This window comes from Pristiophorus japonicus, unplaced genomic scaffold, assembly GCF_044704955.1.
Source record: "Pristiophorus japonicus isolate sPriJap1 unplaced genomic scaffold, sPriJap1.hap1 HAP1_SCAFFOLD_926, whole genome shotgun sequence".
Lineage (NCBI taxonomy): Eukaryota > Metazoa > Chordata > Chondrichthyes > Pristiophoridae > Pristiophorus > Pristiophorus japonicus.
In genome coordinates this window covers 74,483-90,716 of record NW_027254853.1, presented here as the reverse complement: position 1 = coordinate 90,716, position 16,234 = coordinate 74,483, and the positions used below count along the sequence as shown (strand labels likewise).

Sequence of the window (16,234 nt, the reverse complement as noted above, 5' to 3'; positions counted from 1 at the left end):
CTTGAGAGAAGGTCAGTCTGTGACCTGTCCTTTATTCCTTAGCACTCAAGTGATGGAAATGGGTGGAGCTTCCCCTTTTATACCTGAAGGTCCAGGTTAGGAGTGTCTCCCACAAGTTCACCACCTAGTGGTCAGTGTTCTCACAGTGTACAACTTAGGTCAGTTTATACATGGGTTACAATGCTGGTTGAATACATGACATCACCTCCCCCACCAAAGTCTTATTGGGATCACAGGTTGAGTCTCTCTGGTGGTTTACGCTCTCTTGTAGAGCGCCTGAGTTGGGGCTCCGGTTGTTGGGCACTGGCCTGAGTGTCTGCTGTTTGCAGTGCCTCAGGCCTGTCCGGACTGCCCACAGTGACTGGGCTCTCCTCCCTTTGGTTCCGGTGTTTGGTCACCTGTGGTGGAGTGAACTCTACATTGTGTTCTTCCTCTGCTTCTTCTATGGGGTTGCTGAACCTCCTTTTTGTTTGATCCACATGTTTGCGGCAGATTTGTCCATTGGTAAGTTTAACTACCAGAATCCTATTTCCCTCTTTGGCAACCACAGTGCCTGCGAGCCATTTGGGTCCTGCAGCGTAGTTGAGGACAAAAACAGGATCATTTACATCAATACATCGCGCCCTCGCATTCCTGTCATGGTAGTGATATTGTGACTGGCGCCTGCTCTCGACAATTTCTTTCATGGTGGGGTGTATAAGGGATAATCGGGTTTTGAGCGTCCTTTTCATTAGTAGCTCTGCGGGTGGAACCCCTGTGAGCGAGTGTGGTCAGGATCTATAGGCCAACAGGAGGCATGATAAGCGGGTTTGTAGGGAACCCCCTTGGATTCTGAGCATCCCCTGTTTGATTATCTGCACTGCTCGTTCTGCCTGGCCGTTTGAGGCCGGCTTGAACGGTGCCGTTCTGACATGGTTAATTCCATTGCCTGACATGAAGTCCTGGAATTCAGTGCTTGTGAAGCACGGGCCATTGTCGCTGACCAAGATGTCCGGTAGACCGTGGGCGGCGAACATTGCCCGTAGACTTTCTACCGTGGCAGAGGATGTGCTTGAATTTAAAATGTCACACTTGATCCATTTGGAGTAGGCGTCTACTACAACCAAAAACATTTTCCCCATGAAAGGACCTGCGTAGTCCACATGGATGCGTGACCAAGGCTTGGCGGGCCATGGCCAGGGGCTAAGGGGGGCTTCCCTGGGCACATGGCCCAGCTGGGCACACGTGTTGCACCTGCGAACACAAAGTTCCAGATCTGCGTCTATCCCTGGCCACCAAACGTGTGAACTGGCAATTGCCTTCAATGTGACAATGCCCGGGTACCCATTGTGGAGTTCTCTGATGAACACCTCTCTGCCCATCTGGGGCATGACTACGCGGTTTCCCCACAGTAGGCAATCGGCCTGAATCGAGAGTTCATCCTTGCGCCTGTGAAATGGTTTAAATTTCTCAGGGCATGCCCTGTACGTGGCTGCCCAGTCCCCATTCAGGACACATTTCTTGACTAGAGACAATAGCAGGTCTCTATTTGTCCAGACTTTAATCTGACGGGCTGTCACGGGTGAGCCTTCACTTCCGAAAGCTTCAACAGCCATGACCATCTCAGCAGCATGCTCGGTAGCCCCCTCAGTGGTGGCTAGTGGGAGCCTGCTGAGTGCATCGGCGCAGTTTTCGGTGCCCGGTCTGTGCCGAATTGTGTAGTCATAGACGGCTAACATGAGTGCCCACCTCTGTATGCGGGCCGATGCGTTTGCATTTATGGCCTTGTTGTCGGCCAAAAGGGACGTTAGGGGTTTGTGATCTGTCTCCAGCTCAAATTTCCTGCCAAACAGGTACTGGTGCATTTTCTTTACCACATATACACATGCGAGCGCCTCCTTTTCTACCATCCCGTAGCCCCTTTCTGCCTGGGACAGACTCCTGGAGGCATAAGCTACCGGCTGTAACTGACCCTTGGCATTGACATGCTGCAACACACACCCGACACCATAGGACGACGCATCGCACGTTAACACAAGTTTCTTACATGGGTCATATAGCGCCAACAGATTGTTGGAACATAACAAATTGGGTGCTCTATTAAAAGCCCTTTCCTGGCTGTCCCCTCAGACCCATTCGCAACCTTTGCGTAGGAGCACGTGTAGCAGCTCTAGCAGCGTGCTCAATTTGGGAAGAAAGTTACCAAAATAGTTCAGGAGCCCCAGGAACGAACGCAGCTCCGTCATGTTACGGGGTCTGGGTGCTCTCTGGATCGCTTCCGTCTTGGATGCAGTAGGGCTGATCCCGTCTGCTGCTACCCTCATCCCCAGGAATTCTACCTCTGGAGCTAGGAAGACGCACTTCGCCTTTTTCAGTCGCAGACCTACCCGGTCTAGTCTGCGTAGCACCTCCTCCAGGTTGTGAAGGTGTTCTTCAGTATCGTAACCCGTGATGAGGATGTCGTCCTGAAAAACCACCGTCCCTGGAATCGACTTGAGGAGGCTTTCCATATTTCGTTGGAAGATCGCGGTGGCCAAGCGAATCCCGAACGGACATCTGTTGTACTCAAACAACCCCTTGTGTGTCGTGATGGTGGTCAGCTTCTTTGACTCACTCACCAGCTCCTGGGTCATGTAAGCTGAGGTCAGGTCCAATTTTGAAAAAAGTTTGCCACCGGATAGCGTCGCAAAGAGGTCCTCCGCTCTCGGTAGCGGGTACAGGTCTTGGAGTGACACCCGATTGATGGTGGCCTTGTAATCGCCACATATCCTGACCGACCCATCCGCCTTGAGCACCGGCACAATCGGGCTCGCCCAGTCACTGAATTCGACTGGCGAGATGATGCCTTCCCTCAACAGGCGGTCCAATTCGCCTTCTATCTTTTCCCGCATCACATACGGCAACGCTCTGGCCTTGTGGTGTACTGGTCTGGCGTCCGGGTTTATGTGAATCATTACCTTGACCCCCATGAAAGTGCCAATGCCGGGTTGAAATAATGAGTCAAATTTGTCCAGGATCTGTGAGCATGATACTCGCTCCTCAGAGGAAATTGCATTGACATCGCCCCATTTCCAGTTCATGACAGCAAGCCAACTCCTCCCCAGTAGTGCGGGACCGTCCCCTGGGACAATCCAGAGTGGCAACCTGTTCTCCGAATCTTTGTGGGTCACGACTACCGTGGCACTGCCTAGCACCGGAATGATCTGCTTTGTGTAAGTTCGTAGCTGTGCGTCAATCGGCGATAATTTTGGCCTCCTGGCCTTGGATGCCCACAACTTGTCGAACTGTTTGATACCCATCAGGGACTGGCTGGCCCCCGTGTCTAGCTCCATTGATACTGGGATGCCATTGAGGAGCACTTTCATCATTATCGGTGGCGTCCTGGTGTATGAACTGTATACGTGCTCCACATGAACTCGCTGAACTTCAGCTTCCAGCGATTTCCCCCAGCGTTCATTTCTGCAATTTTTGCTCATCTCTGCAAACTCCGGCTGAATGTGTGCCAGTCGATCGTCCCTGACTGCCCCTGTTATTGTCCTTGAGTGCACCATTAAGAGGTGTTGATGGCCCCATTACTGGCCGCATTGTCCCTGCCAATGGCATGAATTGCTGTTCAGCTTGCCATTGTCTCTGTCGAACTCCCCCTCTGGGTTTGACTACATGTTGGGGCATGCCTGACTGCCCTTGTTTGCCTGGAGAACTGTGTGCTGCTTTAACAATGTTGAATCTCTGTCCCAACCATTCCTTAACACAGTACCTCTCGTCTGTTCTGCTAGTGGCCATGCTCGCGTGGTTTAAATCCCAGTTTCTTGTCGCCATTGATATGTCCTTACTATACAGTATAAATGCACACAAGGCCCATGCTTGAGAGAAGGTCAGTCTGTGACCTGTCCTTTATTCCTTAGCACTCAAATGATGAAGGTGGGTGGAGCGTCCCCTTTTATACCTGAAGGTCCAGGTTAGGAGTGTCTCCCACCTCGTGGTCAGTGTTCTCACGGTGTACAACTTAGGTCAGTTTATACATGGGTTACAATGCTGGTTGAATACATGACACAGAGATAGGGAGGGGAGTAGGGGCTGGAGGAGGTTACAGATATAGGGAGGGGTGTAGGGGCTGGAGGAGGTTACAGAGATAGGGAGGAGTGTAGGGGTTGGAGGAGGTTACAGAGATAGGGAGGGGTGTAGGGGCTGGAGGAGGTTACAGAGATAGGGAGGAGTGTAGGGGTTGGAGGAGGTTACAGAGATAGGGAGGGGTGTAGGGGCTGGAGGAGGTTACAGAGTTAGGGAGGCGTATAGGGGCTGGAGGAGGTTACAGAGATAGGGAGGGGTGTAGGGGCTGGAGGAGGTTACAGAGATAGGGAGGGGTGTAGGGGCTGGAGGGGGTTACAGAGATAGGGAGGGGTTTAGGGGCTGGAGGAGGTTACAGAGATAGGGAGGGGTGTAGGGGCTGGAGGAGGTTACAGAGATAGGGAGGGGTGTAGGGGCTGGAGGGGATTACAGAGATAGGGAGGGGTTTAGGGGCTGGAGGAGATTACAGAGATAGGGAGGGGTGTAGAGACTGGGGAAGGTTACAGAGATAGGCAGGGATGTAGAACTGGAGGAGGTTACAGAGATAGGGAGGGTTTTTGGGGCTGGAGGAGGTTACAAAGATAGGGAGAGGTGTCGGGGCTGGAGCAGGTTACAGAGATAGGGAGGGTTGTAGGGGCTGGAGGAGGTTACAGAGATAGGGAGGGTTTTTGGGGCTGGAGGAGATTACAAAGATAGGGAGAGGTGTCGGGGCTGGAGCAGGTTACAGAGATAGGGAGGGTTGTAGGGGCTGGAGGAGGTTACAGAGATAGGGAGAGGTGTCGGGGCTGGAGCAGGTTACAGAGATAGGGAGGGTTTTTGGGGCTGGAGGAGGTTACAAAGATAGGGAGAGGTGTCGGGGCTGGAGCAGGTTACAGAGATAGGGAGGGTTGTAGGGGCTGGAGGAGGTTACAAAGATAGGGAGAGGTGTCGGGGCTGGAGCAGGTTACAGAGATAGGGAGGGTTGTAGGGGCTGGAGGAGGTTACAGAGATAGGGAGGGTGTCGGGCTGGAGCAGGTTACAGAGATAGGGAGGGTGTCGGGCTGGAGGATACAACAGAGCTAGGGAGGGGCGAGAGCCATGGAGGGATTTGTAAACCAGGATGAGAATTTTGAAATCGAGGCGTTGCTTAACCGAGAGCCAACATGGGTCAGCGAGCACAGGGTGTGATGTGTGAGCGGGACTTGGTGCGAGTTAGGACACAGGGCAGGCAAGTTTTGGATCACCTCTAGTTTACGTAGGATAGAATGTGGGAGGCCAGCCAGGAGTGTGTTGGAATAGTCAAGTCTGGAGGTAACTAAGGCACGGATAAGGGTTTCAGCTGCGGATGAGCTGAGGCAAGGGCGGAGACGGGCGATGTTAGGGAGGTGGGAATAGGCGGTGTTAGTTATGCTGGGGATATATGGTCGGAAGCTCACTTCAGGGAGTGGTTGAGGCGAATAGTATCGATGGATTTACGGGAAAGCTAGATCCCACATGAGGGAGAAGGGGACAGAGGGATTTGCTGATAAAGTTGGAGGTAGAGGGTTGGGAGGAGGCTGGATCGGGCCGAATGGCCTGTTTGTGTGCTGTACCCTCCAGCTCTCCCACAGTACAATTGCTGCACTGATTCTCTGGGCTGGGTTTCCGTTTGTCGAACGAAAATGTAAAACTTTAAAGGCCAAGGTTCCTGCGAGTGTCAAAGAGCTCAGTGAGCGGACACACAGCTTCTCGCACCCCACGGCTCACGGGGAGGCAACGCGCAATCGCCGGGCTGCTCTCCGATCAAACGCTGCGGCCCCGCTGGTTACAACAACACTGGGTCCAGGCTGCTACTTAAAGCGTTTCCCTCAGAGGTCACAGTCAGTGCAACGTTTATACAGCACCGTGCGTGAGCCTCCTAGCGTGCAGCAGCAGACAGACATAACAGGGCATCCTGAAAACAAGTGCTTTATAAACTTTACCACGCATTACTATGAAAGAAAGAATTGGATTTATATAGCGCCTTTCACGACCATCGGATGTCCCAAAGCGCATTACAGCCAATGAAGTACTTTGTGAAGTGTAGTCACTACTGTAATGTGGGAAACATGGCAGCTAACTTGCGCACAGCAAGCTCCCACATACAGCAATGTGATAATGACCAGAAAATCTATTTGTTTCGTTATGTTGATTAAAGGATAAATATTGGCAACCAGGACACCGGGGATAACGCCCCTGCTATTCTTCAAAATATGATCTCGTGTCTTTAACTTCCACCTGCGAGGGCAGACGGGGCCTAGGTTTAACATTTCATCCAAATAAAACGCAGCTCCGACAGTGCAGCGCTCCCTCAGTTCTGTCCCTCTGTCAGTGCGGCACTCCCTCAGTACTGCCCATCCGACAGTGCGGCACTCCTTCAGTACTGCCCCTCCGACAGTGCGGCACTCCCTCAGTACTGCCCCTCCGACAGTGCGGCATTCCCTCAGTACTGCCCATCCGACAGTGCGGCACTCCTTCAGTACTGCCCCTCCGACAGTGCGGCACTCCCTCAGTACTGCCCCTCCAACAGTGCAGCGCTCCCTCATTTCTGTCCCTCTGTCAGTGCGGCACTCCTTCAGTACTGCCCCTCCGACAGTGCGGCACTCCCTCAGTACTGTCCCTCCGACAGTGCGGCGCTCCCTCAGTACTGCCCCTCCGACAGTGCGGCACTCCCTCAGTACTGTCCCTCCGACAGTGCGGCGCTCCCTCAGTACTACCCCTCTGTCAGTGCAGCGCTCCCTCAGTTCTGCTCCTCCGACAGTGCGGCGCTCCCTCAGTTCTGTCCCTCTGTCAGCGCGGCACTCCCTCAGTACTGTCCCTCCAACAGTGCAGCGCTCCCTCAGTTCTGCTCCTCCAACAGTACAGCACTCCCTCAGTTCTGTCCCTCTGTCAGTGCGGCACTCCCTCAGTACTGTCCCTCCAACAGTGCAGCGCTCCCACAGTTCTTCTCCTCCGACAGTGCGGCGCTCCCTCAGTACTGTCCCTATGTCAGTACGGCACTCCCTCAGTTCTGTCCCTCTGTCAGTGCGGCACTCCCTCAGTACTGCCCCTCCAACAGTGCAGCACTCCCTCAGTACTGTCCCTATGTCAGTGCGGCACTCCCTCAGTTCTGTCCCTCTGTCAGTGCGGCACTCCCTCAGTACTGTCCCTCCAACAGTGCAGCGCTCCCTCAGTACTGTCCCTCCAACAGTGCAGCGCTCCCACAGTTCTTCTCCTCCGACAGTACGGCGCTCCCTCAGTACTGTCCCTATGTCAGTGCGGCACTCCCTCAGTTCTGTCCCTCTGTCAGTGCGGCACTCCCTCAGTACTGCCCCTCCAACAGTGCAGTGCACCCTCAGTACTGTCCCTATGTCAGTGCGGCACTCCCTCAGTACTGCCCCTCCAACAGTGCAGCACTCCCTCAGTACTGCCCCTCCGACAGTGCGGCGCTCCCTCAGTTCTGTCCCTCTGTCAGCGCGGCACTCCCTCAGTACTGTCCCTCCAAAAGTGCAGCGCTCCCTCAGTTCTGCTCCTCCGACAGTGCGGCACTCCCTCAGTTCTGTCCCTCAGTCAGCGCGGCACTCCCTCAGTACTGCCCCTCCAACAGTGCAGCGCTCCCTCAGTTCTGCTCCTCCGACAGTGCGGCACTCCCTCAGTACTGCCCCTCCAACAGTGCAGCGCTCCCTCAGTTCTGCTCCTCCGACAGTGCGGCGCTCCCTCAGTTCTGTCCCTCAGTCAGCGCGGCACTCCCTCAGTACTGCCCCTCCAACAGTGCAGCGCTCCCTCAGTTCTGCTCCTCCAACAGTACAGCACTCCCTCAGTTCTGTCCCTCTATCAGTGCAGCACTCCCTCAGTACTGTCTCTCCAACAGTGCAGCGCTCCCACAGTTCTTCTCCTCCGACAGTGCGGCGCTCCCTCAGTACTGTCCCTATGTCAGTGCGGCACTCCCTCAGTTCTGTCCCTCTGTCAGTGCGGCACTCCCTCAGTACTGCCCCTCCAACAGTGCAGCGCTCCCTCAGTACTGTCCCTATGTCAGTGCGGCACTCCCTCAGTACTGTCCCTCTGTCAGTGCGGCACTCCCTCAGTACTGCCCCTCCAACAGTGCAGCACTCCCTCAGTACTGCCCCTCCAACAGTGCAGCGCTCCCTCAGTTCTGTCCCTATGTCAGTGCGGCACTCCCTCAGTACTGTCCCACTGTCATGGCGGCACTCCCTCAGTACTGCCCCTCCAACAGTGCAGCACTCCCTCAGTACTGCCCCTCCGACAGTGCGGCGCTCCCTCAGTTCTGTCCCTCTGTCAGTGCGGCACTCCCTCAGTACTGCCCCTCCAACAGTGCGGCACTCCCTCAGTACTGCCCCTCCAACAGTGCGGCACTCCCTCAGTACTGTCCCTCCGACAGTGCGGCACTCCCTCAGTACTGTCCCTCCGACAGTGCGGCACTCCCTCAGTACTGTCCCTCCGACAGTGCGGCACTCCCTCAGTACTGCCCCTCCGACAGTGCGGCGCTCCCTCAGTTCTGTCCCTCTGTCAGTACGGCACTCCCTCAGTACTGCCCCTCCAACAGTGCGGCACTCCTTCAGTACTGCCCCTCCGACAGTGCGGCACTCCCTCAGTACTGTCCCTCCGACAGTTCGGCGCTCCCTCAGTACTACCCCTCTGTCAGTGAGGCGCTCCCTCAGTAATGCCCCTCCGACAGTGCAGCGCTCCCTCAGTACTGTCGCTCCGACATAGCAACTCTCCCTCGGTACTGCCCCTCTGACAGTACAGCACTCCCTCAGTACTGCCCCTCCGACAGTGCCGCACTGCCTCAGTACTGCCCCTCCGACAGTGCCGCACTCCCTCAGTACTTCCCCTCCGACAGTGCAGCACTCCCTCAGTACTGCCCCTCCGAAAGTGCGGCGCTCCCTCAGTACTGCCCCTCTGACAGTACAGCACTCCCTCAGTACTGCCCCTCCGACAGTGTAGCACTTCCTCACTACTGCCCCTCTGTCAGCAGCACACCCTCAGTACTGCCCCTCTGACAGTGCTGCACTCCCTCAGTACTGCCCCTCTGACAGTGCTGCACTCCCTCAGTACTGCCCCTCTGACAGTGCTGCACTCCCTCAGTACTGCCCCTCTGACAGTGCTGCACTCCCTCAGTACTGCCCCTCTGACAGTGCGGCACTCCCTCAGTACTGCCCCTCCGACAGTGCAGCGCTCCCTCAGTTCTGTCCCTCTGTCAGTGCGGCACTCCTTCAGTACTGCCCATCCGACAGTGCGGCACTCCCTCAGTACTGCCCCTCTGACAGTGCTGCACTCCCTCAGTACTGCCTCTCTGACAGTGCTGCACTCCCTCAGTACTGCCCCTCTGACAGTGCGGCACTCCCTCAGTACTGCCCCTCCAACAGTGCAGCGCTCCCTCAGTTCTGTCCCTCTGTCAGTGCGGCACTCCTTCAGTACTGCCCATCCGACAGTGCGGCACTCCCTCAGTACTGTCCCTCCGACAGTGCGGCGCTCCCTCAGTACTGTCCCTCTGTCAGTGCGGCACTCCCTCAGTACTGCCCCTCCGACAGTGCAGCGCTCCCTCAGTACTGTCCCTCCGACAGTGCGGCGCTCCCTCATTACTGTCCCTCTGTCCGTGCGGCACTCCCTCAGTTCTGCCCCTCCGACAGTGCGGCACTCCCTCAGTACTGTCCCTCCGACAGTGCGGCGCTCCCTCAGTACTACCCCTCTGTCAGTGCAGCGCTCCCTCAGTTCTGCTCCTCCGACAGTGCGGCGCTCCCTCAGTTCTGTCCCTCTGTCAGCGCGGCACTCCCTCAGTACTGCCCCTCCAACAGTGCAGCGCTCCCTCAGTTCTGCTCCTCCGACAGTGCGGCGCTCCCTCAGTTCTGTCCCTCAGTCAGCGCGGCACTCCCTCAGTACTGTCCCTCCAACAGTGCAGCGCTCCCACAGTTCTTCTCCTCCGACAGTGCAGCGCTCCCTCAGTACTGTCCCTATGTCAGTGCGGCACTCCCTCAGTTCTGTCCCTCTGTCAGTGCGGCACTCTCTCAGTACTGCCCCTCCAACAGTGCAGCGCTCCCTCAGTACTGTCCCTATGTCAGTGCGGCACTCCCTCAGTACTGTCCCTCTGTCAGCGCGGCACTCCCTCAGTACTGCCCCTCCAACAGTGCAGCACTCCCTCAGTACTGCCCCTCCGACAGTGCGGCGCTCCCTCAGTTCTGTCCCTCAGTCAGCGCGGCACTCCCTCAGTACTGCCCCTCCAACAGTGCAGCGCTCCCTCAGTTCTGCTCCTCCAACAGTACAGCACTCCCTCAGTTCTGTCCCTCTATCAGTGCAGCACTCCCTCGGTACTGTCCCTCCAACAGTGCAGCGCTCCCACAGTTCTTCTCCTCCGACAGTGCGGCGCTCCCTCAGTACTGTCCCTATGTCAGTGCGGCACTCCCTCAGTTCTGTCCCTCTGTCAGTGCGGCAGTCCCTCAGTACTGCCCCTCCAACAGTGCAGCGCTCCCTCAGTACTGTCCCTCCAACAGTGCAGCGCTCCCTCAGTACTGTCCCTCCGACAGTGCGACACTCCCTCAGTACTGTCCCTCCGACAGTGCGGCACTCCCTCAGTACTGTCCCTCCGACAGTGCGGCACTCCCTCAGTACTGCCCCTCCAACAGTGCGGCACTCCCTCAGTACTGCCCCTCCAACAGTGCGGCACTCCCTCAGTACTGTCCCTCCGACAGTGCGGCACTCCCTCAGTACTGTCCCTCCGACAGTGCGGCACTCCCTCAGTACTGCCCCTCCGACAGTACGGCACTCCCTCAGCACTGTCCCTCCGACAGTGCGGCGCTCCCTCAGTACTGTCCCTCTGTCAGTGCGGCACTCCCTCAATACTGTCCCTCCGTCAGTACGGCACTCCCTCAGTACTGCCCCTCTGACAGTACAGCACTCCCTCAGTACTGCCCCTCCGACAGTGTAGCATTTCCTCACTATTGCCCCTCTGTCAGCAGCACTCCCTCAGTACTGCCCCTCTGACAGTGCTGCACTCCCTCAGTACTGCCCCTGCTGACAGTGCTGCACTCCCTCAGTACTGCCCCTGACAGTGCTGCACTCCCTCAGTACTGCCCCTCTGACAGTGCTGCACTCCCTCAGTACTGCCCCTGCTGACAGTGCTGCACTCCCTCAGTACTGCCCCTCTGACAGTGCTGCACTCCCTCAGTACTGCCCCTCTGACAGTGCTGCACTCCCTCAGTACTGCCCCTCTGACAGTGCTGCACTCCCTCAGTACTGCCCCTCTAACAGTGCTGCACTCCCTCAGTACTGCCCCTCTGACAGTGCTGCACTCCCTCAGTACTGCCCCTCTGACAGTGCTGCACTCCCTCAGTATTGCCCCTCTGACAGTGCTGCACTCCCTCAGTACTGCCCCTCTGACAGTGCTGCACTCCCTCAGTACTGCCCCTCTGACAGTGCTGCACTCCCTCAGTACTGCCCCTCTGACGGTGCTGCACTCCCTCAGTACTGCCCCTCTGACAGTGCTGCACTCCCTCAGTACTGCCCCTCTGACAGTGCTGCACTTCCTCAGTACTGCTCCTCCGACAGTGCGGCACTGAAGAGTCAGCTGGATTGTTTTGTGCTCACGCCCCTGAAGCGGGATTTGAACCCACGACCTTATGCGGTGCCGTTAAGACTCGGCTTGTCCCAGGATTGCAATTGGAGATTGGCACCTACGCGAAGCGTCGGTTAAATTTAGCGCTGCCATTTTGGTTAGTGACCCCCAGGTCAGGTGTTTAATGCCCGCGTCATCTCTCCGCCTATATTAGCTGAGGCAGAGAATACGAGAGCAGGGAGGTTATGGTTGAACTGTGTAAAACACTGGTTAGGCCACAGCTGGAGTACTGCGTGCAGTTCTGGTCATCACATTACAGGAAGGACGTGATTGCAATGAAGAGGGTACAGAGGAGATTTACAAGGATGTTGCCAGGAGTGGAGAATTTTAGCCATGAGTAAAGTTTGGATAGACTGGGTTTGTTTTCATTGGAACAGAGGAGGCTGAGGGGAGACCTTACTGAGGTGTATAAAATTATGAGGGGCCTAGCTAGAGTGGATAGGAAGTACATATTTCCCTTAGCAGTGGGATCAACAACCAGGGGCATAGATTTAAAATAATTGGTAGAATGTTTAGAGGGGATTTGAGGGGAAATGTTTTCACCCAGAGGGTGGTGGGGGTCTGGAACTCTACCTGAAAGGGTGGTAGAGCAGAAACCCTCACCACATTTAACAAATACTTGGATATGCCGTAACCCACAGGACTAGGGACTGAGAGCAGGAAAGTGGTATTAGGCTGGATAGTTCTTGGTCGGCCGCGTAGGGCCGAATGTGTAAATTTCTGATCAATGAACAGCGAGACGTTTCTGGGCGAAGAGTGTACTGTGTGAAGATGCTGAGATTGCCGCTCAACCTGGAGTCCCACAATAACTCAGGCACCTGCCAATCTCGTACTTTGTGTTGTGTTGAAGGTGTGACTATAGGTGTGTTGGAGGAGTGACTATATGTGTGTTGGAGGAGTGACTATATGTGTGTTGGAGGAGTGACTCTGTGTGTGTTGGAGGAGTGACTCTGTGTGTGTTGGAGGAGTGACTCTGTGTGTGTTGGAGGAGTGACTATATGTGTGTTGAAGGAGTGACTATATGGGTGTTGAAGGAGTGACTATATGTGTGTTGGAGGAGTGACTATATGTGTGTTGGAGGAGTGACTATATGTGTGTTGGAGGAGTGACTATATGTGTGTTGGAGGAGTGACTATATGTGTGTTGGAGGAGTGACTATATGTGTGTTGAAGGAGTGACTGTGTGTGTGTTGAAGGAGTGACTATATGTGTGTTGGAGGAGTGACTATATGTGTGTTGGAGGAGTGACTCTGTGTGTGTTGGAGGAGTGACTATGTGTGTGTTGGAGGAGTGACTATATGTGTGTTGAAGGAGTGACTATATGTGTGTTGGAGGAGTGACTCTGTGTGTGTTGGAGGAGTGACTCTGTGTGTGTTGGAGGAGTGACTATATGTGTGTTGAAGGAGTGACTATATGGGTGTTGAAGGAGTGACTATATGTGTGTTGAAGGAGTGATTCTGTGTGTGTTGGAGGAGTGATTTTGTGTGTGTTGGAGGAGTGACTATGTGTGTGTTGGAGGAGTGACTATATGTGTGTTGGAGGAGTGACTATATGTGTGTTGAAGGAGTGACTCTGTGTGTGTTGAAGGAGTGACTCTGTGTGTGTTGGAGGAGTGACTATGTGTGTGTTGAAGGAGTGACTATGTGTGTGTTGAAGGAGTGACTATATGTGTGTTGGAGGAGTAACGATATGTGTGTTGGAGTAGTGACTATATGTGTGTTGAAGGAGTGACTCTGTGTGTGTTGAAGGAGTGACTCTGTGTGTGTTGGAGGAGTGACTATGTGTGTGTTGAAGGAGTGACTATGTGTGTGTTGGAGGAGTGACTATGTGTGTGTTGAATGAGTGACTATATGTGTGTGTTGAAGGAGTGACTATATGTGTGTTGAAGGAGTGACTATATGTGTGTTGAAGGAGTGACTGTATGTGTGTTGGAGGAGTGACTGTATGTGTGTTGGAGGAGTGACTATATGTGTGTTGGAGGAGTGACTATATGTGTGTTGGAGGAGTGACTCTATGTGTGTTGGAGGAGTGACTCTGTGTGTGTTGGAGGAGTGACTCTGTGTGTGTTGGAGGAGTGACTATGTGTGTGTTGAAGGAGTGACTATATGTGTGTTGAAGGAGTGACTATATGTGTATTGGAGGAGTGACTATATGTGTGTTGAAGGAGTGACTCTGTGTGTGTTGGACGAGTGACTCTGTGTGTGTTGGAGGAGTGACTATATGTGTGTTGAAGGAGTGACTATGTGTGTGTTGAAGGAGTGACTATATGTGTGTTGTGTTGAAGGAGTGACTATATGTGTGTTGTGTTGGAGGAGTGACTATATGTGTGTTGTGTTGGAGGAGTGACTATATGTGTGTTGTGTTGGAGGAGTGACTATATGTGTGTTGAAGGAGTGACTATATGTGTGTTGTGTTGAAGGAGTGACTATATGTGTGTTGAAGGAGTGACTATATGTGTGTTGAAGGAGTGACTATATGTGTGTTGAAGGAGTGACTGTATGTGTGTTGAAAGAGTGACTATATGTGTGTTGTGTTGAAGGAGTGACTATATGTATGTTGAAGGAGTGACTATATGTATGTTGAAGGAGTGACTATATGTGTGTTGAAGGAGTGACTATATGTGTGTTGAAGGCGTGACTGTATGTGTGTTGAAGGAGTGACTATATGTGTGTTGTGTTGAAGGAGTGACTCTATGTGTGTTGAAGGAGTGACTATATGTGTGTTGTGTTGAAGGAGTGACTCTGTGTGTGTTGAAGGAGTGACTATATGTGTGTTGTGTTGAAGGAGTGACTATGTGTTGTGTTGAAGGAGTGACTATGTGTGTGTTGAAGGAGTGATTATATGTGTGTTGAAGGAGTGACTATATGTGTGTTGTGTTGAAGGAGTGACTATATGTGTGTTGAAGGAGTGACTATATGTGTGTTGTGTTGAAGGAGTGACTATATGTGTGTTGAAGGAGTGACTATGTGTGTTGTGTTGAAGGAGTGACTATATGTGTGTTGAAGGAGTGACTGTATGTGTGTTGAAGGAGTGACTATATGTGTGTTGTGTTGAAGGAGTGACTATATGTGTGTTGAAGGAGTGACTATATGTGTGTTGTGTTGAAGGAGTGACTATATGTGTGTTGAAGGAGTGACTATATGTGTGTTGAAGGAGTGACTATATGTGTGTTGTGTTGAAGGAGTGACTATATGTGTGTTGAAGGAGTGACTATATGTGTGTTGTGTTGAAGGAGTGACTATATGTGTGTTGAAGGAGTGACTATATGTGTGTTGTGTTGAAGGAGTGACTATATGTGTGTTGAAGGAGTGACTGTATGTGTGTTGAAGGAGTGACTATATGTGTGTTGTGTTGAAGGAGTGACTATATGTGTGTTGAAGGAGTGACTGTATGTGTGTTGAAGGAGTGACTATATGTGTGTTGTGTTGAAGGAGTGATTATATGTGTGTTGAAGGAGTGACTATGTGTGTGTTGAAGGAGTGATTATATGTGTGTTGTGTTGAAGGAGTGACTGTATGTGTGTTGAAGGAGTGACTATATGTGTGTTGTGTTGAAGGAGTGACTATATGTGTGTTGAAGGAGTGACTATGTGTGTGTTGAAGGAGTGATTATATGTGTATTGTGTTGAAGGAGTGACGCTCCGTGCCGAGCTGGGCAGCGATGTGATCCTGCCCTGCCACACAGTCCCAGATGGGATCAAGAAGTCCCGCATATACTGGCAGAAAGTGGCGAAGCCAGAGGACTACGTGTTGTGGTATTGGAACAAGGGAGTGGAGCAACACCAACACCACAGCCCGCTGTACCGTGATCGCACTCACATCCCCGGGGAAATCCTCAGCGGCAAACTCTCCCTCACCATTCAGGACCTGCGACACAACGATAGCGGCCGATACGAGTGTATCATCAAAAAACCGGGCCAGTCTGTACATATCAACACCATCATACTCATAGTGACTGGTGAGTACTGCAATTCCTTCAACAGTATCCTCCCTCTCTCCCGCTCTCCCTCTCCCTCTCCCTCTCTCTTTGTCTGTCTCTCTCCCTCTCTCTCTCTGTCTCTCTCCCTCTCCCTGTCGCTCTCTCTCTGACTCTCTTGTCTCACTTTCTTTCCCTCCCCCTCTCTCCCTCTGTCTCCCTCTCCCTCTGTCGCTCTCTATCTCTGTCTCTCTCTCTCCGTGTCTCTCTTCCTTTGTCTCCCTCTCCCTCTGTCTCTCTCTCTCTCTGTCTCTGTCTCTCTCGCTCTCTCTCTTTTTTTTGTGTCTCAGTATCTACAAGAAACACTAATGTGCTGTATTTTAACTGTATTTAACAGAACCCAATATGATGACTGAAGTGAGTCACCACCCATGGGATTCTGTTAACACTACCCAGGCTACTAGAACAGGTAAGAGACCATCTGAGGAAGGCAATTCTCCCTCTCTCTCTCTCTCTCCCTGTGTCTCTCTCTCCCTCTCTGTCTCTCTCCCTCTCTGCCTCTGTCTCTCTCTCCCTCTCTGCCTCTCTCTCCCTCCCTCTCTGTCTCTCTCCCTCTATGTCTCACTCCCTCTCGCTCCCTCTCTGTCTCTCTCCCTCTTTGTCTCTC

At 53.5% G+C, this 16,234-nt stretch overlaps 1 protein-coding gene across 1 annotated transcript in view; it reads left to right on the top strand.

Moving 5' to 3' along the window:
• Window positions 1–16,234, top strand: part of LOC139257914 (uncharacterized) — a 57,042-nt gene that overhangs the window by 18,227 nt on the left and 22,581 nt on the right. Inside the window, exons 6-7 of the mRNA XM_070874663.1 lie at window positions 15,283–15,609; window positions 15,965–16,036. Coding sequence (XP_070730764.1) covers window positions 15,283–15,609; window positions 15,965–16,036 — 399 coding nt within the window. The remainder of the gene's footprint in view (window positions 1–15,282; window positions 15,610–15,964; window positions 16,037–16,234) is intronic.